The sequence below is a fragment of the Gasterosteus aculeatus genome, chromosome 8 (genome assembly GCF_964276395.1).
Source record: "Gasterosteus aculeatus chromosome 8, fGasAcu3.hap1.1, whole genome shotgun sequence".
NCBI classification, from domain to species: Eukaryota; Metazoa; Chordata; class Actinopteri; order Perciformes; family Gasterosteidae; genus Gasterosteus; species Gasterosteus aculeatus.
The window spans coordinates 5,941,250-5,968,504 of NC_135695.1; the positions used below are offsets into that span (position 1 = coordinate 5,941,250).

At 48.5% G+C, this 27,255-nt stretch overlaps 4 protein-coding genes across 7 annotated transcripts in view; 3 read left to right on the forward strand and 1 right to left on the reverse strand.

Moving 5' to 3' along the window:
- Window positions 1-514: 514 nt before the first annotated feature.
- On the forward strand, window positions 515-2,420 carry c8h8orf82 (chromosome 8 C8orf82 homolog). Its single transcript, XM_040183459.2, has 3 exons — window positions 515-816; window positions 906-954; window positions 1,210-2,420. Exons 1-3 carry the CDS (start codon window positions 652-654, stop codon window positions 1,704-1,706), a joined length of 711 nt encoding a protein of 236 aa, XP_040039393.2. The 5' UTR covers window positions 515-651; the 3' UTR covers window positions 1,707-2,420.
- A 757-nt stretch (window positions 2,421-3,177) lies between these two features.
- LOC120823469 (MARVEL domain-containing protein 3) lies at window positions 3,178-6,588 on the forward strand. Of its 2 annotated transcripts, none has more exons than XM_040183457.2 (4): window positions 3,178-3,306; window positions 3,613-3,755; window positions 4,308-4,429; window positions 5,124-6,588. In XM_040183457.2, exons 2-4 carry the CDS (start codon window positions 3,655-3,657, stop codon window positions 5,780-5,782), a joined length of 882 nt encoding a protein of 293 aa, XP_040039391.1. In that variant the 5' UTR covers window positions 3,178-3,306; window positions 3,613-3,654; the 3' UTR covers window positions 5,783-6,588. The 2 variants fall into 2 exon arrangements, with proteins under 2 accessions (XP_040039391.1, XP_040039392.1); XM_040183458.2 differs by having other exon boundaries at window positions 3,189-3,306; window positions 4,311-4,429.
- Window positions 6,589-7,458: 870 nt separating this feature from the next.
- On the reverse strand, window positions 7,459-20,624 carry LOC120823473 (PH domain leucine-rich repeat protein phosphatase 1-like). Its single transcript, XM_078107869.1, has 17 exons — window positions 18,647-20,624; window positions 15,262-15,458; window positions 14,641-14,766; window positions 14,382-14,530; window positions 13,461-13,607; window positions 12,884-13,111; window positions 12,504-12,706; window positions 12,343-12,403; window positions 12,126-12,221; window positions 11,729-11,884; window positions 11,320-11,520; window positions 10,992-11,154; window positions 10,711-10,841; window positions 10,501-10,617; window positions 10,092-10,286; window positions 9,768-10,005; window positions 7,459-9,227 (listed from the first exon to the last, which is right to left on the reverse strand). Exons 1-17 carry the CDS (start codon window positions 20,223-20,225, stop codon window positions 8,085-8,087), a joined length of 5,130 nt encoding a protein of 1,709 aa, XP_077963995.1. The 5' UTR covers window positions 20,226-20,624; the 3' UTR covers window positions 7,459-8,084.
- A 1,278-nt stretch (window positions 20,625-21,902) lies between these two features.
- The window catches only part of tns3.2 (tensin 3, tandem duplicate 2), a 32,211-nt gene continuing 26,858 nt past the window's right edge, over window positions 21,903-27,255 (forward strand). For 2 of the 3 annotated variants that reach the window (XM_078107874.1, XM_078107876.1), the window contains exons 1-6: window positions 21,903-22,111; window positions 24,910-25,084; window positions 25,191-25,241; window positions 25,396-25,518; window positions 25,621-25,685; window positions 27,088-27,171. In XM_078107874.1, coding sequence (XP_077964000.1) covers window positions 24,935-25,084; window positions 25,191-25,241; window positions 25,396-25,518; window positions 25,621-25,685; window positions 27,088-27,171 — 473 coding nt within the window. In that variant the 5' untranslated portion in view covers window positions 21,903-22,111; window positions 24,910-24,934. The remainder of the gene's footprint in view (window positions 22,112-24,909; window positions 25,085-25,190; window positions 25,242-25,395; window positions 25,519-25,620; window positions 25,686-27,087; window positions 27,172-27,255) is intronic. The other variant, XM_078107877.1, reaches the window with a different exon arrangement.

Here is a 27,255-nt window from a genome sequence, read left to right on the forward strand (position 1 = left end):
CTTGCACTATGTCGTCTTATCTGTCTTGTTGTCCGTTGTCTGCTGCTATGCACCAATCGCCCAGTCAAATTCCCTGTATGTCTGACATATTTTGGAAATACATGTTTCGTGATTCCTGATACTACTGTTACTACAACCAATACCACTACATCTCTAATACTAATAAGTAGTATTACAACAATTATTACTACTACTAGTACTACTACTACTGCGACGACGACTACTATTACTGATATTTACAGTACTAGAATTGCTATTACTACTAATAAAAATACTATTATACTATTACCGTAACTGTAACTTTCCCTGCATTGTAAAGTATAGTTTTCCCTTGATTTAATCTAGAGAGGTTTTCAGCTATTCAGGTAAATGCTTTCTGTCTCAGCATGTTTCTACCGGGTAATAGGACGTTTGCGTTTGTCAACTTTCAACGCGACGCGTTCTCTGCAGGCAGCGTTGTGTAGTTGTAACCAATGGCCGCCAGGCGGCAGTAATCACACGCCGGCGACGTTACACTACTTGAAGTACTTCCGGCGTGTTGCTCCGGTGACAACATCGCGAGTGCAAAACCACGGGTCGGAAGCAGCGCAGTCCTCCTGTCAGCGTCCGAGTCCTCTGCCGGAGACACACAGCGTGTCCTCTGCCGGAGACATGTTGCTCCTCCGGACTGCTGCGCTCGGCCGCAGAGGTCTGGCCGCCCTGCGCTGCCCGCCCGCCGGCTGCGGGGCCTCCAGACTCGCCGCTACATACGTCCAGGGCCAGAGCCCGGAGCCGCGCGTCCGAGAGTACTTCTACTACATCGACCACCAAGGACAGGTGACGACAATGTGCAATAAATAAATAAATACAATACACAATAAATGCCCGCCTGTCGCGTGACGTGTCCGTGTGTGCTCCACTTACAGCTTTTCCTCGACGACACTAAGCTGAAGAACTTTGTCACCTGCTTCAAAGGTAACACGTGACAAAGAATCAGCTTTTAATCATAAGTCCAATGTATTATTAGATGTCATTTATGAATTTCCCCAAAACGACCTCCAGCTCACACTTAAATGTGTTACCAGCTTCTTGGCATGCGTTAAGAGAACAGAAGAATTCACACTTGGTTTCTCTGTACTGTCTTTGATTTCACACCTGACCTATTAACAGAAGAGCAAAACTGATTCTCTCTGTACGCTCAGCAACTCTCCCTCCTTCCTTTTATACCAGATAAAAAGTTCCTGGTCTTCTTCTTCAGCCGGCTGCGTCCCAATCAGAGCGGCCGGTACCAGGAGGACTTCCCCTTCCTGTCCCCGTGTGGCAGGGAGAGGAACTTTGTGCGCTGCGATGACCGTCCTGTGGTCTTCACCCACCTGCTGCAGAGCCCCGCGGGGTCGCCCGGGGTCACGGCGGCTGGGGGGCTGCTGTCGTACTGCGGCGGGGCGGAGAAGCTGTCGGCCCCGTTCCGCCCGGAGGCGCTGTACATGCATCCCGCCAGCGGGCGGCTCTACCACCCGTGCTCGGAGAGCGAGGGGCGGGTCGGCCTGGTCAGGTCGGCCCTGGCCATCGAGCTCAGCCCTTTCTTTGTTTACGCCGCGGAGCGCGGCCAATCGGAGCGGCCTACACACTTTCTCTGGGGGGGGCAGGAGCACACGCTGACCAATGAGCTCGCAGGATGCTTCCCCGCAACGGAGGAGAGCGGCGGGCAGCCGGGTGGGCCGGAATAACTACCACAACACGTCCAACGTGTGCCTCTCAGATTTTGAAATACAAAGACTGTCCAGTATATGGTGACAGAGGGAAACGTCAACGCAAGATTACACAACGCAATCGGCAGAAGGGAAAACCCTTTTTTTGCTTCTCGTTTATCATCTCACGAATGACAATATTTATCATCGTGACCCCCCAGGATGGACCGAGATGAGAGACAGCAACAGGCTGCAAGCTGCTCCTCTGTTACGTTGATGTTTGCACTGACACGCATTCAACACAAGGTCAACACAAGTTTATTCATTGTCCTTTTGCTCACTACGGCCTGGAGAGCTCATTGGTGGGCCTGTGTCTCTGCAGGTGCACAAAGAGTAGGGAGCAGTTGACTTTCCTTTTATTTGCCCCGCAGCGGGGACATTTAAGGGAGCAAAAGGTAAAGTGCACACAGATGTAGTAACAAGAGCAAATAAATATTTGTATAATATAATATAAAAGTATTTTTGGATCATTTGTCTTATCAAACACCAGACTACAGGAGCAACAGATTCTACAACATATATGTATAAAGACAGCTGCATTTACAGAGTCCCAGATGTTTAATCATTTCGACTGAAATTAACAAAAAAAATATAATATGTTGCTGTGACTGCGTGGATTTCAATCAAATAGTATTTCATGTAAATACGGTGGGAAAAATGTAGACTGGCTTAAATAAAGTGAGGTACACTGATTATTTTCTTTTGTAATGTTTAATCTTACAATCTTGATAAAAGTTTTACATGAAATACATTACATTTAGCCGACGCTTTTATCCAAAGCGACCTACAATAAGTAGCTTCTGTGGATCCTGGAAGTCTTCTTGAAAAAAGCCTTAAAGAGGAGCATTCAGATGGTGGAGGAGTCTCCGAATGTTTATAGAAATCACACACATCAGTAACCCACGGAAGCCCATTTCCGCCACATAAATAAATAAAAAGGGTTAGAAAGTCGAAATTATGATATAAATATTGCTGATTCCTGATAAGAAAGTTGAAATTATGGTATTATTTAGATCTGGGCATCCACATAATCCTTTTGTTGTATGTGCGCTGCACATGTTGAGTGAATATCAATAATTAAGTGTATTCAAGTAAACTAAATCAGCTAACTTGTGCATTGTTATGGTCATTATCACCTCCTGTTACCTTGCTGTGATCCACTCTTACCTCCATCCCAAAAGCTAGAGCGCGTTTCTCCTTATTCATCCTCCAACATTTCTGCCCTCGTGCTGAAACAACTGCATTTCTCAGCTCTTGAGGGAGCTGCGTGCAAATCTGTTGGCTGATCAAAAGAAGTAAACAAATGCATAAATAAGTAAGTACATAAATAAATAAATGACCACACTCATTGCAACAAGTAGGAGGCTTCTTCGGCCTCACAGATAGACCGAAAAATACATCCATCTGAAAAGCTCCCCGCTGTGACTTCCGCCTTCCTCCTCCTCCACCTGCTCTTCCTCCTCCACCTGCTCCGCCCCCTGCAGGGTGGGGCTTTCCCCTACCTGGACACCGGAGATTGATTCGGATTAAATGGCGTCATAGTTGGACTTTGAAGTGCTTTCGTCGACACGTATTGACAGTAGGTGTATCTTTGATTGTTCACGGTGGAATTATCTACGTATTAATCAAATTAATTAAAGTATCAACGCACGTTATCATAAAGGAGGTGGAACCATGTTTTTTCTCTTTTATTTTAAACGGCCTTCGGCTCCAATGTTGCTTTTCGCGGCGGTCAGAACGCTTCCTTGTTTCCTAAACGTGTTTTTGGTTGTATTATATATTATTGTTATTACTAGAATAGCGTATATGTACTACTTTGTTTTCGTGTTCTTCTGACGTAAGTCGGCATCAACTGTCGTTAAGGCGCGTTTCTATCCGTTCAAAGATCATTTCTGGTGTGGAAACCGATTCGGTGTCCATCGGCGTGATGAGCCAGCAGCCCCGTCCAAAGCGGGGACACCGGGAGAGAAACGGGGACCACCGACACGACCGGGACCCCCCCGGGAACAGGCGTCCCTCCCCCGACAGGTGTGCCACGTGCTTTACGTTAACAACATCCCCACCTGTCCTACGTTCATCAGTCAAAACTGTGGTTTATTAACATATTCTCCAAATAAGAACTTTATTCATGAAGGATAAAATTAAATATGACAATAAAGTATTACAATAATAGATGGGGAGTCACTCCGTAGTTTATATTGATGCACAGTGGATTGTTCACTTTAGTACCAGACACGCTATTGTACAATGTGCGTACGTTGGCACAGTATTCTCAAACGTTATATATATATATATATGTTAGTTCACTGCGTCTTATTTGTCCTCATATAATGTTTGTCAGCCACCTTGAATGATCTCATTTGTTTTTGTGATTTGTGAGTAATTGCTTTCTTAACACATTTTTTAAAACCTAATAATATTGCAATGACATTTCAAATTTTAAAAGTGAAAAAAAGAGTCTCTGGTTTTGATCATCTGGCTTTAGGCGTCGATTTTGTTTTGTCCTCCTGTCAAACCAAACCAGAGAAGTGATTCCTCGGTGTGCAAGATAACTCCCTCACGCAGGTGTTCTGTGTGCAGCAGGTCTTCCTCTCGGCCCCCCTACTACGCCAGCGAGGCAGACTCCCCCCCCGACCGTGCGCGCGAAGCCCCTCGAGTGGAGCACCGCGAGTCCAAATGCACACACATTTGCTCCCGGAGAGGTAAGTTCCCAGTGGAAGTATCTGCGCCGGGTGGGGAGGAGAAAGAAGGGAAGCTCGTCTACGAGCAGCCGCTCCCCCCCCCACGGGGCGGACTTTGGTTTCAGTCTCCGTGCGGCTCACATACTTCACTCCTTCCTTGAATACTGGACGGACCGGTTTTTCTGGGGTCAGGGTTCTTTTCTCCGAGTCAACACGTTGGCTTTGATGAAGGAGAACGATCACAAGCTGTGAGTTTGTTAGATGAGTCACGTGCTTCTGACCATTCAAGCAAAATGGTTCCTCCAGGAATGTTCCTCCCCCTGCAGACGGAAGGCCGTACTTAACTTAATGTAATTGTTTTTAAGGGCTGAGAGATCCAGGGCAGATGCCTTTAATTGCATTTGAATAAATAACTGTACTTTAGGTAGGTGGCCCCTTTTTTTGGTGTGATTTGTCCCAAATGTCATTACTTTACAACATATTGCAATTCATTAAAAAAGTAATCAATCAATGTGTCCTCATTGGGGTGAATGTACCTTGAGGACCTTCAAACTCTTACAATTGGTTCGCTGTATGTATACACAACTTAATACTAGTGTATTTTGTCTTTATTGTATATCTTCTGATAGAATTTAGTGTCGTAAATAGTCTTAACGCCCAACGGCACCCATGATCATATTTTGTGATCTCATTCCTCACACGTCTCCCTTTTCAGGCATCGTGCTGATCTGCGCCGTACTAACCAACGCCCTGGTGCTGATCTGCGTGGTCGCGGCCCAGATGGTGACGTCAGGACTGTCCGCCATGGGCGGTTTGGGCGGCTTCGACATCAACTCCAACTTTAACCTGCAGGGCACCGAGCTGCAGAAGGCGCGCGAGCTGGACAGCAAGTACAGCCAGATGAGGGCGCCGGGCATCTACGGCGGCATCGCCTTCAGCCTCACCGCCGGCGTCCTCTCGCTGCTGTTCGTGGTGGCCGGGAACAAGCCGCCCCACCGCATGTCCCGGAAGCTTCTGTACGCGGCGCTGGCGTTTCAGGCGGTGGGGGCGGCGGCGTACGTGGCGGCCGTGGGGCTTTACCTGCACTTCGTCATCACCGTCAACTCCTCAGATGTGTGCGTGGAGCGCGAGAGGATCTACGCCCGCGGCGGCTACACCTGGATGAGCTGCGACGTGGGCGGGGCCGACGCGGCCGTGGCTCTGTTCGGCCTCATCACGGCCATCCTCTACGCCGCCGGCGCCGCGCTCACCTTCCAGACCATCCGAGGGGTGAGGCGCTACCTGCAGGAGCGCAAACGCCGGGAGGCGGAGAAGCAGCGGGCCCGGGCCAACCCGCAGAGGGCGCCGCTGAGGGCCGACACCACGGCGGTGTGAGACGCCACGCGGCGGCGGCGGACACCCGGTCGCATGGGTGGGCCGCTGACGTGGCCCAGGGGTGGCTGGCATCATGGGACGCTGACCACAGGGAGGGATCGCCATGGAAACCCAGAGTACGGGCTGTTACGTTGCCCACCGACCGATCGCATCCCCGATTAAAGATCAAAGTGGAGCACCGGGGCCGCAGACAGCCGCGGGTTTCGGGGCTCTGCGGTGCTCCGTGATAACCGTGTCTGAGATAGAAGACTCTTTTTCTTCGCCCGTCATTTGTCAAGTTGAACTGAAAGAAAGTTGACCGTCTTCTGACTTTAATGAAGCTTCTATCTGCCTGTTGTTGTTTCTTTCTTGCTTATTCCATCGCTGCCGCTGAGGACGACGTGACGTTGAGTCCTCAAGCGCTTTAGATTCTATCAGATGAATGGCTTTGAAAAAGAGCCCAGTAAATAAAGTCAATCTTTATCAGGACCAAATCTACCCTGACCTATGAGGACAACATCTTGGTACTTTGTTGCTGCGTATCACTGTGTCGTCCACTCGTGGCTCTGATGGAGTTGTGCGTCATCGGCTCTTCGTTGTGTGTGTGAATGTGCTTGTTGCTGAGCAGTTAATCACCAGCTGCTTCGGCTTCACTTACGTTGGATCATGGAAGATAATTCCAGGATTTATGTACATGGTTTTTAACGTGTGTAATTATTGTTTTTAATATCAAAGTCCGACTTTTAAGATGCCACCTTTTTTTTTTTTTTTAAATACTGATGCTGTACAAGAATGTAACGACTCAAATTAAACCTCCACCAATGTGATTGTGTTCATCTTTGTTTGTGGTTCGCGTTGTGAAGAACCAAACGGCCCGCAGGGAGCACCAGAGCTGCTGTTCTGTCTCAGGCTCTGTTCCCTCCCGAGACTTCCTGCCTGCCGTGACATCAGCTCTGCTGCCCCCCACCCCCCCCCCCCGCCCCCCCGCTGTCACACAATGAGCCAAACATACACTGAAGGACGCGGCAGTGATGTAACTATTGGGGCTGTTCCGCCAAGACTTGATTACTAACAAAAGAAGCACTCCTCCGTGAGGAAGTTACCCAAGTTCTAATTTTACCTCTCGACAGCTTAGAGGAATGCAGGTAGCTGCTTGTCGTCGTGCCGTTTCTCACCGCGTATGTTTAGATCTTAAAACAAGTATGACTGCAGTGTCCGTACGCGGTGCTGTATCCTTTTAAGATGTCTGCTGCCAACCCAATGCATTAGTTTTATTATCAATGTATCCATATGTGAAATGATTAGTTCAGAGTCCAATCGTTTCCTTCTGTCGTACGAGATGTCGGTATGGGGGTTTTGAGTGGTACGTCGTGGCATATTTATACAGCAAACAATGAATTTGGATTCTAATTGGCAGATAAATAATTCATTTGATAAACCCTAATCTAGGGCTTAATTATCCAAAATATAACTTGTTTGGTATATAAAACGGTTGATCCTTTGTCACTACTCAAGCACACATTGGTAATTATTGTGAAACAAAACCCAAAGCATTTCACGGCTGGACACCAAAGACACGTTTGCATGTAAAATGTATTCAGTGTGTACGAAGGCTTTAAAAGCTGGCAAACCAAACACAAGGAAATGGATCTAAACATGCGAGCAACATCCACAAGAAGTCAGTCAACACAAAGCGGTTATCTGAAAACTTTAATTTATTATATCGTAAAAGTAGCTCTCTAGTGCGATTTGCCATTTTCCACATGTCTGTAACATTGTTCTGAGAACATTCATTAGGCTGCTGGTCACTGAAGGACAACCCCCTCCCCCGCCCCCCCGTTTAGCATTTACTCTGCAGTCTGCCCCCGGGAACAGAAACCTGGCCTATCAGCCTTTGGAAATAATCATCTTTTCTCTCAGAGAACATTAGTACGCGCCAGTGACTAGGTCACTTTAAAGTATTAAACTCCTAGGAGCTAGTTTTTAACAGTCCTACTAACTTTGACAACTGTGAGGCGGCCTGTATCTCAACAGCACCAGTTAACATAGAATCAATCTCAAAAGTCAAATAAAAAGCATTCAAGGTGCTTCTTCAAATTAAAGATGGTAAAAAGGAATTCAATTTAATGTGTTATCAACACAAAGTGTTTAGTATCAAAAATTGCATTGTGTTTCAAGGGGCATAGAGTTAACAGTGAAAAAATAAAGTTAATAACAAAACACAGTTCTCCTGGTGCAGAACACTTTTTGGGAGGGAGCAGTACAACTTAATGAGCGCATCAGGAACCGCCCGTCCGGACTCCGCCGTAGTCAGCTGTCGTGGTTAAAGGGGCGTGACGAAATAGTCCGCTGGTTTCTGGAAGCTGTGAGCTGGCTGGTTGTGTGCTTGGATCTGCTGCTGCTGCTGGATGATCTGCCGGACTTCCTCCTCCAGCTCCGGCGGGATGATAAGCTGGTCGTCGGGGTCCGGCTGGGCCGGAGCGTTGAAGTAGCCCCCCTGCTTCCTGACGGGGGCGTCGGCCGCCTCCTCGATGATGTCCTGGCTCCTCCCCTGGCAGGCCACCGAGCCGTTGGCTCGAGCCCTGCGGCCCAGAGTCCCCGACTGAGCCTCCCCGCTGAGGCAGGGAGAGGAGGGAGGGACGGGGGAGGGAGACGGGGAGGAGAGAGGGGGCTCGCGGTGCGAGGCCGCGGCCGCGGGGGAGCACGTGCTCGATTGAGCGTGCGTTTGGGGCGCCGCGCGGCCGTGGCGGCGCAGGCAGTGGACGTCGGCCTCCACCTCGACGCGGCTGCCGTTGGAAAAGACGCCGGCGATGGGCTCCTCGTCCTCGCTGTCGACCCCGTTGTCGGACAGCGCTCCGGAGAACTGTCTGCGGAAGCCGCTGCCGCCTCCGCAGGCCAGCCTCTGCGCGCCGCCACGCCCCGGGAGACTGGGGTGACCCGCCGGGGGGTCGGCGTGAGGCGCCGGCTCCTCCGAGGATGCCGTGGAGCCCACCTCGCTGCTCATCTCAGACGTGCTGAACTCGCTGCTCGCCTCGCTCGCCGTTCCCGAGGAGGAGGCCGGCGGCAGCGGCACGCCGCCGTCGCCGCTCGCAGAGTAGGCGTGCGCGCTGGTGTGTGAGGCCGGGCCCGGACTGGGAGGGGGCGGCGGCGGCTCGCAGAAACAGCAGCAGTCCTCGGTGATGCTGAGCTGGACGACGACGGCGCTGAGGCTGTCGGAGCAGCCGTAGCTCTGGGCCAGAGTCACCAGCTTCTTGGCGGCAGCCAGAGCGTCGGGTACGTTCCTGACCGCCTCCACCGCCTCGCCGGGGGACACCGTGTCCCACAAGCCCCGGCTGCCCAAGAGGAAGAACTCATCCTGCGGGGTGAGGGTCACCGTGGAGACGTGGGGTCTGGGTGTCACAGACGGGCACAGGAAGGAGTAACCCATGATTCGGGTGGAGTCCGTTATACCGCTGACTTTGTTATCCTGTAGAAGAGCGGCAGAGGAGACAAAAGTGGCTTATAAGTTCACCTACTTCAGTAACATTTAGTATTTTATGTTGTTGTAGCTAATAATGAAACTATTACTTTGGACTCACGGCATACTTCACTATTTTCTGTGATTCTATAGACTTAACTATCAATCAATCATAACAAGAGAGACATTAGTGTAGTGTTCAGGAATAGTGAAAGTTAATAGTTAAATATACTCCCCACTATTTCATTTGTATCGATTTGAAATCCTTTTAAACTAATTTAATAAAAACTTTAATAAAAAAAAAATAAATAAATAAAAAAGGAAAGTGCATTACAATTCCCCCAAAATCATTCAAATTATATTAAAATATTAAGGGATATTTCATTTAAAATTATACGACACGTCACAATTGGGAGGCTGGAAAAAGGTTTAAAGCGTTGAATTTACTTAAAAGATTTCACCACTACTGAATTATTTGCGTCCCTACTGTCGCATCTGCAAACAACTCCTCATCAGAAACACCTAAAAACCAGTTGAGTTTGTGTTCACCTCGGTGACGATGGCGTTGTGCTGCCGGACCCTCTGGTACTCCGGCCCCTCCTTCACGCTGTGCGTGGTGGACAGTGGCACCGCTCTGCCGTCGCGGCACAGAACCGCCTGGCACCGGCCCACGTTGGCGGCCTTCAGGGTGAAGCAGCCGCCGTGCTCGCCGGGAGCCATCGGGTCGTGTCGGATGTGACACAAGGCCGCCGAACCCCCCATCCTCTGGCCCGCCGTGCCCAGCTTCCTGCAGGAGAGCGACACGCAGAGACTCAGCAAAGGGAGCGCGTCCGGGTTGTCGCACTTCTCAAGGAATCCAACTGATGCGTTTACCGCTGCATGGTGAGGAACGTGTTGGTCATGTAATCCCCCTGCCTCTGGCCCCCGTGAAGCTCCTCCGCCAGCACGTCCCCCATGGTGCATTGCAGCAGGTAAGGCACCTCGACGTTCTTGTCGCCGTCGAAAACGCCATACAGAGCCTCGCGGATGCCGCAGAAGCCGTCCAGAGCCAGAGCGGCCACACACAGCCTGAGAACAACAAGAGCGCCGGGGTTTATGGGTAACAGTCCAAGAAACCGGGATGAACGCCTGCCTCCATCTCAACCCGCCTCCTCCAGGTTCCACCTGATTTACATGGCTGAATGGTCCAGAATCCAGCAGAGATCCAATTGGGTTCTTATAGACACACGGCAGTGAGAAGATGGATAGAAGCAGAAATAGGTGGGGTGGGGGGGGGACTGACTTGTTTTTGACTCCAGAGGCCTCGGTGTAGCCGTGGCTCCAGACCGACGGGGCCCCGTGGCTCTCACTCACACACAGAGCTGAAGGAGACGGATCCACCCTGAAACATTTGATGTTACTGCAAAGGAAAAAGAAAGAGAAAAAACATCATGAGTGAAATGGATAATAATGATCAATATTCCTGCCAATGCAGGATCTTTCAGGTCCATACTTGAGAAGCTCCAGGCTCTTGTGGTCCAGGGTGAGGCGAGGGTTGCCTTTGAGGTCCAGCTCCTGCAGCTTCTGAGGGAGGGTCTCCGGCAGAGTGACCTCGGTCAGCTCGTTGCAGCTCAGGTCGACAAACTGAGGAAGCACAGCGAGCGAGACCAAATCAGTTCACCTCGCTGCACTATTGGATCAGACATTTTTGTGCCTTTGAGCTCCAGACGACCATCACAGCTGAACGGATGAACGGAGGCGGAGCCCAAAAAAGCCTGCGTGCATCAGACTAACCTTGATCTCGGGCAGCTGCAGCACCTCTGGGAATGCGTTGATGCAGTTGGAGTGGGCGGAGAGCGTGTGCAGGCGCTGACAGCTGAGGATGGTGGTGGGCACGGCCCTCAGCCGGTTGCCGCTCAGGTCCAGCTCCTCGAGCTGCTCCAGTCGGGCCAGTTTACTGCAGGAGGAGGCGGAGCTACGCATCAGAGCACTGGCACTGCAAGCTTTATTTTTGGGAACCCAATTTATCAAACTCTCAACCTGAATCTGAAGCGTGCAGGTCTGCAGCCTCACTTAAATATAGCTGGTGCATATTGATTCACTTTTCCTTTGTGTGTTTTACCTGGCAGTGAACGTCTGCAGCTGGTTGTAGGCCAGGTGAAGCACCCGCAGGTGGCTGTGCCCAGTCAGCAGAGGGACACACTTGTCGGCCAAGCGGTTATTGGTCGCAAAGAGCTCCTCCAGGCTGCTAAAGCTGTCCTCTGACAGGCTGGCTGCAGGGAGGCTCTCCAGCTTATTGGCCGACACATTCAGGTACTTCAAGCTGTGATGAAATCCCAACAGAGAATACAGTTTTGGTACTTGAATACATGACTTAACAAAAAAAAAAGAAGAAGAAGAAGAAGAAGAAATTGCCGCTGTAAAGGGAGGAAGTAGAGAACAAAATATTTTTAAAAAACATGACGAGATGGAAAATAAAACATGCAAGGAACAGAGAAAGAACGCGAGACTGGCCGTGTAACTGGGCGCACCTCTGTGCCTTGATGAACAGGTTGTGAGGGAGCTCAGTCAGATGGTTGTGCTGGAGGTCCAGGACCTCGAGCTGCGACCTCTCCAGCCGCTCCGCCAGCCGACACACTTGGTTCCAGCCCGCCAGCAGCTTTCTCAGGCTCCCACTGCACAGCAGCCTACGCACAGATCAGTGTCACTGTCGGTGCGTGTGCTGTAAACCTGTCAGCGTGAGCGCCGTTCGACCCCGACGGGGGGGCGATAGTGTGCGCAGCCTTCTGTTACACCGAGGCAACTCTTATTCACTCTCAACGTTTAACTCTGGCTGTGTTGTGCTGTGCGAGCCATTCAACCATTACACCCAAGCAACTCTTTTATTTCATTTTAATTTGTGAAGGTGTTTTTTTTGTGCTTGCTTACTGTGCAGGCAGCTCTGTCACATAATTGTGGTTGATGTCCAACACCTCCAGTCCGCTGCTCTCACACACCCAGGGAGGGACACATCCTAGCGTGTTCCTTAAATAATACAAAATAAAACAAAAACCACGTCAAACAGTCAGCACCCGGCTTACAACAAGACCGTTGCCTCCTTTTCCACACAGTAAACGGGGCGCTTAGGTATTCATAGACTTCATACCAGGACAAATCCAGAACAGACAGATTCTCTGGCACCGGCTCCACTTCCAGCAGCTTCAGCTCTACAAGCACAGCATGCAAAATTCTTTATCATCTGAATGTATACGTAGCCGCAGACCCCATCTGTTAAACATTTGCACAGCCCATTACAAATGCTAGTACCGTTGTGTGCAGCGTGCAGGCTCTTCAGGGCGAGGCCATTGACTCTGAGGCGGGACAGAGTGTTTCTGTCACAGCGGAGGAGCTCCAGCCTCCGCAGAGCAGTGACGTCCAGCTCCTGTAGCCCCGTGTCCCTCAGGTCCAGCTGGACGATGTGGACCAGCTGCTCCGCGTCGCCCGGCGTCACCTTCTGAAGCCGGTTCAGCCTGCGTGAGAAGATGAACGCGAGGAAAGAATGATTTGGTTTTGATTTCCACATCCAGGGGATAATAACAGGTCGTGATGCAGAAATACAGAGCCCATCTATCCTTCAACCTCCTGGGAGTCTGAACTAGTTTCCATTGTTAGCCAGGATCTAAAAATGGCTGTGTGGGTTTGTTCACCTGAGATCTATGTGGCGAGCAGGCAGCCACTGCAGTCCTGCCATATCCAGGACAGAGAGCTGGTTCCCCGCCAGACAGAGTCTCTCCAAGCCTGGCAGTTTCTCCAGGACGGGGGGCACGCAGCTGAAACGGTTAAAGGACAAGCCGAGGTAGTTCAGGCCTTCCAGGGAGCCCAGCTCCACGGGTAGAGAACCCAGAGAGTTCCCGTCCAGGAGAAGAGTCTGGAGGCTGGACACAAACAACAGGGGAAGACAATCTCAAAGACTGGCGAGACGAGGACGCGCTGCACTGCCCAATGACGGGAGCGCTTGGAAGTTCGCAGCTACGTGGGGGACAGCGCCAGCATGACTCAGCACTCTGATCACCTGCACAGAGCCTCTCCGCCGCCTGCGCTGAAGTCTGTTTACTCAACACAACGCAGGAATCATCTGCGCTGATTGAACCACAGTGACAGAACTCCGGTCTGACTGAGGACACATTGGGCTGACACCCGGCTCACTGGCAGCGCTTGATAAACGGCGTTGCCATCAAAGAGCTGAAGCCCAGAGGTCAACGTTTGTTCTTTCGCCACACTTACTTGTGCATGGCTCCTACTTCGGCGGGCAGAGACGAGAGGCGGTTTCCAGACAAGTTCAGCTCCGTGAGCGAGGTGATGTCGCATAAGGCCGCGGGGAAGTCGGGCAGAGTGTTATTTGACAGACTGAGGCTTCTCAGCTTACAAAACCTAGAGACAGATGGAGAGGGAGGGTCGGTGGGGGAGACGGGGGGAGAAAGGGCCGGGAGGAGAGGGATAAATATATTAATCCCTCGTTGTTTGAACAACGTTGGAATCAAAAACAAACGTGGTGAAAAAGTATTTTAGCTGCATAAAGCCCTTCTCGTAAAGGAGGAACATTATGGGAGGATAAAGCACGAGGTCTGGAGGACAGCAGCATGGAACCTAAAGAACTCGCCAGTGATTTCACTCTAACAATGCAGCATGTGGTTCAGGTAGTGTGTGTGTGTGTGTGTGCCTTTCCTGTCCTAACTTAATCCAGTTCACAGAGGGGTCGGGGTGAAAGGCAGAGCCAGGAATGTCAAGGTAACACTACCGGAAAACACATTCCTCCAAACACCGCCTGGGAAACCAGTGTTTATGGAAGAACAATGGCCGTGTTTATACTGTATGAATGAGTGGATTTTGATCAAGTAAGTCAGGCTTCAACTAAATCTTCTGTTGGGTGGCAGAAGCCAAAAGGAGACATAAAAGCTGCAAGTTAATCATTTGATCAGAAGCAAAAACACACTGGAACACGCAGCGCTGCATCACATCACACTTAAAGGATACACAACGTGCAATCCCCCCAGCACTATATTGCCCAACCCACCCCCTCAAAAACAACACCTCAAACCCGCTTTCTCTTTAAACTGTTGGCATTTAAAAGCACTGAGGGGACACGTTGAGAGAATAACAAAGAGAAAAACACTGCTTTTCATCCTTGTGGCCGGGCACGCTCACCTGGTGAGTGCTGGAACCCCTTTGTGCAGGGACAGGAAGTTGTTTTTGAGATTGAGATGGGTAAGGTCCTGGCTGTAAAAAAGCTGAGCAGGCAGCTCTTCCAAGCTGCAGCCCGACAGGTCGACGGAGTTCACCCTCTGGGAGGCAATCTGACAGAAAGGGGGAGGGGGGCGAGGGGGTGTAAAATCCGTCAATATTGCTCACAGTAAACCAGCCCACCTCCTTCACGGTGACAGCAAAGAGGGAACCCTTGGTGTACCTTCGAGGCCGTCCTCTGCCAGCGGAGGTGCTCCGTGTACGAGGCGTAGCTGACGTAGTAGGTCTGACTCTGTGGACCTGCCGAGCTGAAAGCCAGACAGTGGCTGTGTCTCCTCACCTCCTCCACCTGCCGAATAGGACACACTTTAGTGTCCTATACGAAAAAAATGTTCTTCAAACAAATCCTTCTATGCGTGGCCGACTTTAATTTCCAAAAGTACATCTGATTATCAATAAGTTAAATTAAATCTGTCTTTTAGAAATGTTACGTTATGATAATAATCATTTTTTAACGAGCACAAATAACGCACACACTGCCCTGCTGGTGTGATGCAGACAGATCGGGAGTTACAGCAACAACCAGCTGCTAAATTGATTTACTCTAGGATTAAAACCCCAACCAACCTTTTAACAAGTTGTGTGTCTACTATTTCTTGGCTTAACTTCACATCACAGCGGTGTTTGTGTGGTTTACACAAACAAAATAAGGCACGTTAATTGATGCGGTTTAACGGTTCAACAGTTGATGGTAAGCCAACAGTCTAATTTCCTAAAGCTCATGGCAGCGCCAAAGCAAAAAAAGGCACCGAGCCACAAGACCAGTGAGCCGCTCAGAAGGTACCTTTCCTCCGATGAGAGGGAGGATGTGCATCTTGCCCGTGTGGGCGTGTTTCACAGATGAGACAATGAGGCAGGTCCCACTCAGCGTGACCTGGCGCTTCGACCAGCGGTTCACCGGCAGAGCCAGCTTCCCTTTGCGCACGTTGAACACCCCAGAGATCTGCACGCGCTCCGAGCCGCCCACGCTGCGAGGCTTGCCTAGATGGGGGGGGGGGGGGGAGAGACAGAGAGACAGGGGGGGACATTTTTTTATAACGTCCTTTTGAAACACTACAAAACACTATTTTTAGCCGCTTGGAACTTTGTGAATCAACTCTCTCACACTGGGTTTCCCTTTCAGAAAGCAGGCAGTTATGTAACTGTAGCAAGTGGCCCGCGGGCTGAGAGGGCGAGCCGTCACTCAGGCGTGATTTGGTAGGTTAACCCCTCAGTGGCACAATAGAGAAGCCACAGTTGGGTTGCAGTCACAAGGCCGACCAGGGGATTGGCCCGGACGCCGGTGGGCCGTCCCTCTGGGGGTTTTCAAGGGAGGGAAACAGACTACGAACTGGTTTAGAATGGACACACACACACACACACACACACACAACAGAAAGGGAGCCACATGGAGAGGCGGAGCCGCTGCGGGGCCTGGAATCAGATTATCTTGTTGTGTAATGTCTGAGAACACCAGCCCCTTCATCCTCACTCGGGCCTCCATCGACTAACCTCCGCCTGGGTTTGGATTCAGTTTATTATTCATCCATCAAATAGCTCAAAAGTTAAAACCAGATTTGTAGAACTTTAGACAGTACTGACTGTTTGGACAACATTTAACATTTGCAAACTTACGATTCTTTTGTTAAAAGAAGAATGTATTTTGTAGATAAAAGCTTACTTTCCCCAAAGAAAGTTTAGAAACAAGGAAAGGTCTTTGTAAAAATGAACCAAAATTCAGCATCACAACTACAAAATAAAAAAACAACAACCCTACTCTCCAAATCTTTATAGAAATTTGATTTAAAAAAAAAAAACTATGTAAAGACACAGATCCAATCAACAGAAAAGTCATGTGAGTCATCCAACAAATCACTAATTAATTATTTAACAATCTATCGATTCTTCCCTTTATCAACCAATCCGGCACGTTCATTTTAAATTAAACTCACTGGATTTCTCACACGGTACAGATCTTATTTGCTTCTCACTTTTAACGGTCTCGGCTCAGACGACTGCGCTCCGTAGTCCAGCTTTCAGTAATTCACTTGTAGAGGACTCCTTTCCTTGCGTGTACCCTCGGTTCTAACAGGAACAGGGAGTCCTGCAGACGCTGATGTCAGTAAATATAAATAAAGATATGAAGGAGGCCGCCGATGGAGAATCCAGGGTAAGCGCGGATCTCGTTGCGAGCGCCACCTCAAGTCTCATGCTATTCAATTCCCATTTAGTCGAAGCCTCAACATTTGTTTTCTTGCATTATTAACGTGTAAAAACATCATACGGTGCCTTTCACCATAAAGCGTGTGGTTGGTTGAATGCGGCGTAAACGGGATCCTGTCAGACTCGCCCTGCTTCCAGCAACACAGTAACGTGGAATGTGTTTTGTTTGGGTCCGCCCTTCCCTGCGTGTGTTAATGTACACACACACACACACACACACACACATACGTGTGCTGTCCTTCTGTCTATTCCTCTCACTGGGGGACATCCGCTCTCTCGCCAAGAAGCCAATGGCCATTTCCTGACCCCGCTGGGCTTTTTCTTTTTTTTGGTGCATGCGTGTCCCTAAGTGCACCAAGTGTCTGAAACGTGGACTCCGATTACTGATTAGCGGCAGCTACAACACGGCTCTGTGGATTTCAGCTCAATCTGAAGAAAAAAAAGAGACGTTCTTGGGACAAGATTAGAAGTATGCCTCGCCGGCCTGCAGGGATTTAGTCAATTTAGAGCGTGCATATCAATCAGACGCGTTTGTCGGGCGAGTATGTAACCTTGGAGGGAAGCAGTGACCTCTGGGTGCTGCAGTCCTGAGCCGAAGAGGACTCTGCTGCTGCGACTGTCTAGGGGCGGGGGGGGGGGGGGGGGGGGGGGGGCGAAACACTGAGGGGGTGAAATCCGAGTTCCACTAAGGTCACTTTCCTCTTACCGTCAGCACAGCCTCTGTGTGTGTGTGTGTGTGTGTGTGTGTGTGAGTGATAAGAGGGAAAGAGAATACTTTGTAATGTGCATCAGAGGGATTATGAAGCATTAAACCCCTTTGGCTCTGAACACCAACAAATAATTCATATATTGTTCACATGGAAATGCTCACACAGAGAAGGAAAGCACGGGGCAGAACTTTTTTCTAATTATTGATAGTTGGACTTCTTCGGGCATATAAAATACATGAAACCAAAATGTAGGAACTGGTGCTAAAAGAGTCTTATTTGACTTAAATCTAAGCAGCGTGAGCGGTCTTTTTTAGGGTCACTTCTCGTGCGCCAGTCCCCTTCGGGCCGGTAGCACTTCTACTTTCCCCACACGCCAGCGTCACGCTGCTCGTCTCACGGGCGAGCTGGAAGGGCCTCTGCTTTCAGCGGCGTAACTCTATGTCATTGCTTTGTTCCTGTGCCATGTTACGGTACAGAGGAGGGAGGGGGGGTTGTAACCAGGAGAGAATAAAACGGCTGTTTTGAAGTCCTGAGTGTACCTCTCCTCCAAGAGGATGTAAGCTCTTGAGACAGATGCGTGAAACATTAGAAACAATATAGAGAATGAAGGTCAAATCAACCTAGAATATGTTCATTTCAGTAAAAAAGGACGCCCCGCCCTACACCCCCCCACATCGCTTTGCCCCAACCGTATTTGCTGATGGTGTGAAAAAACAAGGTCAAAAACAATATTGAGTTGTTCTAATCCCAGAAGAGATCATGGCTGTTTTTCTATCCTCCTACCCGGCTGTTCAGCAAAACAGGATCTTCATCGATAACAACAACATCGACAGAAGAGGATCGTGACTGGTGCCCAAAGAGCACACCTGTTACCTCCAGATGTGTCTCCCCCCCACCCCCCTACGGGCCCACGTGCATCGGGCGAGGAGGGGTTACAGGCAAAACACTGGGCATTGTCCCACCGGGACAATTGAACACACTTGTTTAACAGTTGGACTGAACAAACACAATGACAGCCCTCACGGGGGGGCTCTGAAAATAGATGGACGGTGAATGAGCAGAGACAAGCCCAGTACAGCTGATGGGCTCAGTGGTGCATTATGGGGATTGGGAAAAGAATGATAAAAATAAAAAAAACGATGATGTTGATAAAGAATGTCTGGATTGCGCCTTAAAACTTTAAATGCACGTTTTCCCCAGATGAGTCTTTAGGGAATAATAAAAAAACTAGACTTTTATACAACTTAAAACACTCACCAAAGTAGAAGCGGATTAGACAGCCAACTTCTGGGTTCATCCCCTCCCCCTGCACCCTCCACGGGTCTTCGAATCCCAGATCGGTGAGGTACTCGTTGAATATCTGAAGAGGCCTCTCATCGTCCCCGAGCCTCCGCACGACCCCCCCGTGCAGCTGGACGAAGAGGGCCGGGGTGGGACTAGCGACAACGGGGTCCGGCCACCCTGTGGCCTCCCCCGGGGCCACCCCCGGGTCGGGCTGGTCCGTCGACGCTTGGCTGGACAGCGGCCGAGCCTGGGAACTGCCGGGGCATTTGGACGGAGGTCCGATGGAGCCGGGCGCGGCTGCGGCTCCGCCGTCGCCCGGTGCCGCCGTCACCGGGCTGTCGGCGCTGCGGGGGTCTCCGGTGGGCGGGTCGGCCGCGCAGCGGTCGGTCGGGTGCGTCGGGGAAGACGTGAGGTCCACCTCGTCCGAGGAGCTCTCGAAGGGGTCGGGCCCCTCCGTGGCGCTGTCGCCGGTCGGGCTGAGCGCCGAGGAGTCCGTGCCCAGACCCGGGCCGTCGCTGAGCTCCGTGCTTCGGGGCCCACCGGCGCTGAAGTCGTCACAGGTGCTGCTCTCCATGTCCGAACCGGAGTAGGCCCCGTACGAGTCGGCCGCGCTCAGGCTCAGGTCCACCCCGATGTCATTGAGGTAGACCTCCGACGAGGAGTTACTCGCGGTCTTATCCTCCAACAAGTTGGAATGCAGTTTAGCGTCGATTCGGTCCGCCTTGGTGCGCCCGCTGTCCTCCGCTTCGGGGGGTTTGACCTCCGCCCCGGTGTCGTCCGGGTGTCCGTCGGTGGCTTCGCAGCGATCGCTCGGGTCAACTACAGCCGCCGTCCTGCCGTGGATTCTCAGCACGGCCCCCGCTTTGCTGCCCCCCAGCCTGCCGGCGACCTCCGCCGCGGTGGTGTCCACCGTGCAGAGCACCGGCCGCGGGTAGGAGGGCGTGAGCCAGTCGTGAACGTGTATGCAGCCGCGGCACGAGTCCGATCTCACCCACGTCTTGTCCGAGGCCTGGAGCTGCTTGGACTGCTTCTGCCGAAGGAACGTCTTCCGGTCCAGGCTGAGGGTGCTCAGCGGCGAGGCGGCGGGAGCGGGACCCGCCGCCTCGCCGGAGGACGCGCCGGGCGAGCCGCTGGTCGGCGGAGCCCCCAGAGACAGATTCCTCTTGTGTCTCTGCCGTCTCCGGCTCAGCATGGAGTTGACAGAGGCGGTGCTGTTGGCTGATGCCAGGCTGTATATGCTGGCGGCTTTGGCGGCGTGAATGGTCGTGCTTTTGGTCGCACCGCCGACCGCGTTGGCAACTTGGTTCTGATAGATCCCGTTCCTGATCGCAATCTGCAGCAGGGAGGTGGCCGCGAGTCCCTTCCCAAAGAGTTTCGTTTCCGCGCCCCCGCCATCGTCCTCCCCGATTGAGGGTCTCTTCCCCGCAGACAGCGTTGTCAACGACAATCCACTTGGCTTCGCGGGATTACTGTCACTGCCACAATCATGGACCCCCTGTGGCGTCGAAGAAGTTGGAAGCGCTTCGGGCTGGTTTTCCTTCACACTTTCCATCCTGTTAGCTGGCAACGGTGGAACCAGTTGGCGTCAGTTAGCCCCGCACAGCCCGCAGGTGAACGCTAGCCCCCGTTAGCTCGCAGCCGTTAGCCCGCTCCACTGGCTCTTTCCTCCACGGCTATACGTGTGTGTGTGTGTGTGCGGCTCCGCGTTAGCTTAGCACGCTAAAGTACTGTTCGGTTCGTCCGACGAGTTGTTCCGCTACATCCTTCCATTCCGCAGAACACCCGTTAGCTCGCCGAAGGGAGCTAACCGGCTGGCCGACATTAGAAATGCCTTTTCTAGTTGCTCGCCATGGAAGCTAGCGCGAGAGGGCGCGACCGCCACTGTGCAGGCGGAGGGGAGAGTGGCGGTCAACGGTACAGCGTGGACAGGGCGGGGTCTCATCGGATATGAATTATGACACCTTTGAGTGCTCCCGAAAGCTCGGAATTTGGAAAGATATGTACATGACAGGGAATCTGACTTCTCGACTTGTTTAAAGCATTGGCCAAAACAAAACAAAACAAAACAACTGGCTGTGTGAATTACTCACAGTGTGTATCACTGTAGAATAGATAATGTCAAGAAAACCGACGTTTAATACAGTAATATAAGTATTAGCCAGGGATGGATGGATGGATGGATGGATGAAGTAGCTACACAGATGTATTGTATTATTGTTTATTGTCTATGTCGCTAGTGGTGCAATGTAATAAGTTTACAAAAAGTCTTAATTCGTAAAGTATCTAGTAACTAATGATGTAAAGTGTACCAAAGTAAAAACTAAAACGTTGAATAGTATAGTACATATTTTGAAATATAAAATATAATAAACTGAAGATTATTGTATGCGCAAGTAGTTCTCTCCACTACATTAAATACAGTTAAATAAGTACAAGCTTCATAGAGTCAGTGAAGGCAACATACAGTGTAGTTACATTAGTCTACCAGATCAGGCATTTAAGAGCATTCTTCTTAACCTAATCAAAGCATATTGTTTAGTTTTACTATGTGATTATATTTCTTCTTGTAAATGTATAAAATGAAACGTACTCTACAATTTACTGCAAACTTGAGTTTTAGCTTGTCTTTTACTACCACCTAGTGGGACAAAGGGTGTATAATCATGGGGACTAGCAATTCTTTAAAAACACATTATTTTACTGTATTATTCAATGTTTGAAGAAGTATTCAGATCCATTGCTTGAACAAAATAAAAAGTGAAACAAGTCAATATTTTTCCATTACAAGTGACCTGCAAGTCCTGCATTTAGGATGTACGCATCGTTTTCTTATATGTAATTTAACACTACAATTTGCATATATCATATCAAAAGTAAAAGTATCATTGTGCGGATGAACAATTTAAGTTGCAATGTAATGTGTCATGGCAAAGCCATTTTAAACAATTTTATTTTGTTGGTTAATCCCAAACAAAGCCTTCTATCTTTTTTTTATAATTTAAACACAATTTCTATCCGTATAGAAGGTGTATTTATCACGCAGTGAAGTAGAGGTGTAAAGTAGCACACTGATAAAACAAACGACTCAAGTAGTTTCTCCCGCGTATAACACTAGGCGCTGTTGTGGTTTTAAAATGAAAATCTCGCAGTGTATTCAGCCACGTATGCTCATTGTTTATAGTAGGGGGAGGTAGCAGCGTGTTATAACGCCTTAGTCGATTTCTCATGCACACCAGTGCTGTCTACTCTGCAGTCCAACAGAGGGCAAAGTGCAAGCTGCACAGTGACTGTGAGTTTATCATGCTCACTCTCTCTTGCTCTCTTTCTCTTCCTCCCTCCCCCCTCGAGTCTCCACCTAGTTTTCTATAGCAGTCTGACTTTCACTCATCGGGCGACAAATTTGCTTTGATTTTCCGGTTTATTGCAACTTCAGCAAAGGTAAGACCCCCTCGTCTTGTCTGAAATGTTTACTTGAAGTAATCTGCAGCTATGTAACTCCCATGAATGCATGAATGCTTCCCACTTTGTCTGTACGGCTACTTCATTGTTTATTCTTGTTGGACAAACTGGACATGTCGCTTCTCTCTCTAGAATTGTATTCAGTAAACAAAGGGACATGTGACGGGTGGTAAATCTCCAGGGGATTAATAGTAAAAAGTGCCTCCCTAGAAACTCAGTGAGAGGGGGAGATTAACCTACTGACACATTAAGACACTGAGCCTCAGGAGACGGGTTTCCACTGAGATCGGTCCATTTTAAGAGGCCATTAAATCTCGCAGTAAGTCTTCAAAGCCTTCTTTTTAAGGTCAAGTGAAAAACCCTGCCGTTGGGGATGCGATAATCCCATTTATAACTAATGCAAATGAACTTGCCTTGAATCAGGTGACACGGATCTGATACCACTCGGTGTAGTAGCTTGCTAATTAACTGAGATATCTTTGAAACAAGTACAATCAAATGAAATGACCTCACGTGGTTTGTGGATTTAAGTCAGTTTATGAATGAACGAACAAAACTGAATAACTAAAACGTCTCTGTGGATCAGATGTACTAAAGGTAGATTAGTCTGGAAAAAGGCTTTAAAAATGGAAGGGGAGTAAAACAGAGTAAAAGCGGATCTTATTTCAGAAGAAACTAGCGGATTATAAAAAAACAATTGCTGGTTGCAGTGAGGTAAATTTCCCTCCTCGTATTTTGCACAAACTATTTTTAAAGAATCAATTGGTTGGATTACAGACACTAAGATGCGTCTATTGTTCCTGTATTTAAGAAGGCTGAGGATGTTTATTTTCTATCAAAAGGGCTTTTTACAGAATGCTTTTCTTTAAAAAATGGGAAATAGAGACTATAATTAGTCCAAGCTCAAGGACATTGCTGAGCAGCTCTCCCCATGGCAACGTGTGTGTTTGCATGTGTGTATGTGTGGTCGGGTCACTCACTTCCGTTTGTTTTTGGTTCCTCAAGCAGAGCGCTGACAAATTTAGGTTGGAACAAATCTAAAAACGTTGAGAAAACAGAGCTGAAATAGATAATTGGCGGGTAGTCACTCATTAAGATTGTTTCACCAACCCTGTCAACGTTTTCAGCAGGACACGTCTTACACTGTCAGAATGTTTCCCAGAGAGTAGCCATTGTTTTTATGTTTTGTTGGCTTAGTCTGCATTTGTAACTTTAAAGGGAAATAGGGGATATGAAACGGAGGGCTACCTTTAAGCACTTGTACGAGTGACCCAGCGAGCAGTTGGTTTTCTCCAATAAGTACAGTAATACACAAAAAAAAAATGAAAACAACTTAATTTAATTTAAATGTGGGTATTTTAGTAAAAATCTTAAACAGACACATGCATCCAAAATGAAGACGCCTAATATCCCTCAAAAGATCAGTAGGCCTCCACGCATAACTTATACAGAGCACAGTATGAAAATAAGCAATTATAGTAATCTTCATTTAGAAGAATATTTATATATGATGTAAAGTTAAGTTGTAGACATTTGATCACTTTAATACAAATGACACTGTTTGGTTACTCCATCAGCACCCAACATAATAAACCTGCTCGCATTAAAGAACAAGAGTGAAACACAAAACGAGATGGCAGCATTGAGCGGCATCATTAACGCTGCCGGGGTCACCAGGGTATTCTTGTACTGTGTGTGGTGAAAACGCTTGTCTCATTGTTTACAGTGCTGCGGTCACATGGTGCAACATGCATGTTGTTCTCACACCCATAGGCGTGCACTAAAATACTCCAGTAATTGTTCTGGTCCACATGCTCACACAGAGCCCAGAACTAGGCACCGAATGGTTCACAGAAGAATACTGCAGGATGTCACATCCTTCAGGACTTTGAGTAATACGGTCAAAATAACAGCAACCTGAAGTTCCTGTCACCTCTTTATATGAGGTTTCAAGAACTGGTGGATTCCAGAGATGATCTTATAATACTGAGATCTTCCCAGCTAAATTTCCCCCCATTGTCAAAACTGTTTCTTCACAGATTTGGTCCTTAATAGATGAGTAAATATATAGAGTAAAATTCAGCTTTTCACCAAATTTGAACAGGATGAAATATGTCTCGACTTGTAACGCTGTCGTCAGCACTGCCTTTGATAAACAGTTTTAAGGACTTATAAGTCTTTACAGCTCCTTCAACCTAATCACAGATAATAACACTGCAACGAGTAAACGCGCAGAAGTTCGTTGTAGGAGTCACACAAAAGTGAATTGATGAATCACTTTCGAAAGAAAGCCTTTCTCTTCTTTTGAATGATACAACCACCAACTCAATAATTGTAAAAACAAACTAACCATTGTAAAAGATTCATCACGTGAATAACTCATTCTAAGTTTATGGTTTTTCTCATCAGGGTTTGTGGATTTAGTTGAAGATGAGTGATGAGATTATATGGTGTTTCTTTGTGACTCATCGCCGCCTCTGATCCGGTCACAAGCCTCAAAGAAGATCAGCCTTTTGTTTAGTTCCTCGTTATTTTGACTTTGACCCCACCAATTTAGAATCACATCCCTTAAAAGGATTTAAGGATTATTAAGGCTGAACGGCAGAAACTATCTGTGGACGCAAAAAACATTCGGTCTACTTGGAACTCTCGCTGATTTGACAAAAACCTCAGAAAAACACACTGCAAACCTCTGCTGATCTAAAGAGGGAATTCTCACTTCCCCAAACATGTCCATGACTTTCATTCTCACACACTCTGCATGTCATTCTGTGTAGGCCGACCACATGACCGAGATCAGTCATGGAAGAACAGCAGAGAATCGATCTGACTTACATCACGGAACGCATCATCACCATAGTCTGCCCCCCTGGATGTCCAGAGAAGATCTACCTGCAGAACCTGCAGGAGATCATTTTCCTGTTGCGGTCCAAGCACGGACATCACTACATGGTGAGCCCGAACACACCGAGCTGGAAATAAACCACATGCATGTCCTGCAATTTGTCCAGTTTCGCTCCCAGAAAATCATGAAAATAATGTGTCCTCGCTCCTTCAGCTCGTCAACCTCTCACAAAAAACCCAAACCCTCACACACATGAACCACAAGGTAACGATGACACTTCCAAGTTCTGATTTTTGTGGTAATATGATGAACTAGTAAGCACTTTATTAGCACTCGACTCTTGTTGTTCTGGTTCTGCACACTTTGATTGAAGGCGTTAGCTAAATGCAAAGTGTAAATGTGTGTGTGTGTCTGTCAGGTTCTGGACACCGGTTGGGTGGAGCTCCTGGCCCCTGACCTGGACCAGATCTTTAGCGCGTGCACGACGATGAGGGACTGGCTGCAAACACATCCGAAGCACGTCCTGGTGTTACACTGCAGGGTAAACGTCGCTGGTTCCTCTGCACACACCGACACTGACGTGCACTTCGAATCAATCACTCGAACTGTGAAAACGTTTATTTATTCTGATTGCCCTCCGCAGGGGTGTAAAGGCCGTCTCGGAGTTCTGGTGGCTTCTTACATCCACATCTGCAACATGTCAGCCAGGTAACACTGATGCCGTGTGAATTGATTGGAATGGAACGGCGGATACAAATTGAACTTGAATTTTTTGAAAAAACAATGGAAATTTATGACAATGTACAACCACCAGTACTTAAAGATGCTAGTTTGTTGGATATGTAGTTTGTAATGATCGCCGCTGTTTGCCGGCTAGTTGGAGAACAGCGTAATCATTTCCATTATGTTTCAATTGTAAATGCGGACCGGTTTGTTAATAGTTTATTGTTGGACCTACAGTATTTGCAGATGAAAGAGAGCTGCCAGAATAAGAGAACGGAGGCTACTTAATGCCTCCAACAGCCGAGGGGCAGGAGCCGACCGGATGATTGATGGACTAAGAACGAGGCTGTTATTTGATTTTCGGGCAGGGATCCTGTTGCCGTTGGACACTAGTTGATTTATTTAATCTTAATTTACCTGCATGGCGAAGTGTGCGTCTAGAAGACACAACATATTTTGAATGTGGAAAGTGTTTACAGTGAACATTACAGCCTTTGTGTTTAATGTGGCTGCATGTTTTCCATTTCAGTGTTTAAAAGTTAACATCCTCTGTTACGCATGTATTAATGGGATGAAGGTAAAGGTTAGTTTGAGTTCTTTCTGCACTGTTGGTGTGGTTGACTCACTGTTGAGAAACATGTGATTGGGACCATTGTCGCTCTCTGTGCTTTTGTGAGTGAGTGCAGCTATGCAAAGGTTTGTGAACGACTGTAAATCTGACAAAAATCACAAAAAAAGAATTAATAGTTTTCTTCTGCCGGTCTCAAGTCAAACAGATCTTTTTTTTTTTGTCTATTGTGGGATTCTGCTTGCAGCTTAAAACATAAGCGGCAAATTATATCTTGTACGCATTGTAGGTTACACTTTAAAATGTCCAAAGCATCATACTTGTTCTCTATTGTTATTCTGGATAATATTTTTTAAATAATATTTTTTGGAAAGGGAATATTTGAACTCCCTGAAGGGAATCATCGCTAACTTTAGGCATTAAAGTGAGTTTACAGGTCTTGGAGAGCACTACTGTGGAAAAACGCTATAAAACTTTGGGCGTGTGCGTGTGGAGGCCTTAAGAAGGGAGCCTGCCAGACCTGTGGCCCTCTCAGGGACATTCGCTCAGGCTACAGAAGCTGCTGCTTGCATAACACACACAAATCCCCCCGCTCTCTGATTCCAGCTGACACATTTATTGCTGTGAACCAGGATGATTTTGTGGTTGAGAAGATCAGTTTAGTTGGTTCTAAAGCTTTCGATCACCTCACGTGATCTTCATCAATGAATATCTCCAAACCGGGGGCACATAAAAATCCAATATCTGCATGGTTAGATATGATATCATGTACTTCCAATGTGAAATGCATCACCGTCTGAATATATGCCTCTCTCTCAGTGCAGAACTTTCTCTCGACCATTTTGCCATGAGGAGGTTCTACAACGACAAACTGTCAGCTCTGATGACCCCCTCGCAAAAACGGTAAGAACAGGCTCGTTGGAGCAGGACCGCTTGCGGGTCAAAGGTCTTAGCCTCTGATCTTTTGTGTAGGCCGAGGAATCTGCT

Coding starts and splice junctions, on each gene's coding strand:
- LOC120823473 (XM_078107869.1), bottom strand. CDS start 20,225: ATGGAAAGTGTGAAGGAAAACCAGCCCGAAGCGCTTCCAACTTCTTCG. Junction 14,767..15,261: donor TCCCTCTCATCGGAGGAAAG/GTACCTTCTGAG, acceptor CCTATTCGGCAG/GTGGAGGAGGTGAGGAGACA. Junction 13,608..14,381: donor GGGGTTCCAGCACTCACCAG/GTGAGCGTGCCC, acceptor ATCTGTCTCTAG/GTTTTGTAAGCTGAGAAGCC.
- c8h8orf82 (XM_040183459.2), top strand. CDS start 652: ATGTTGCTCCTCCGGACTGCTGCGCTCGGCCGCAGAGGTCTGGCCGCC. Junction 817..905: donor ACATCGACCACCAAGGACAG/GTGACGACAATG, acceptor CTCCACTTACAG/CTTTTCCTCGACGACACTAA. Junction 955..1,209: donor CTTTGTCACCTGCTTCAAAG/GTAACACGTGAC, acceptor CTTTTATACCAG/ATAAAAAGTTCCTGGTCTTC.
- LOC120823469 (XM_040183457.2), top strand. CDS start 3,655: ATGAGCCAGCAGCCCCGTCCAAAGCGGGGACACCGGGAGAGAAACGGG. Junction 3,756..4,307: donor AGGCGTCCCTCCCCCGACAG/GTGTGCCACGTG, acceptor TTCTGTGTGCAG/CAGGTCTTCCTCTCGGCCCC. Junction 4,430..5,123: donor ACACATTTGCTCCCGGAGAG/GTAAGTTCCCAG, acceptor CTCCCTTTTCAG/GCATCGTGCTGATCTGCGCC.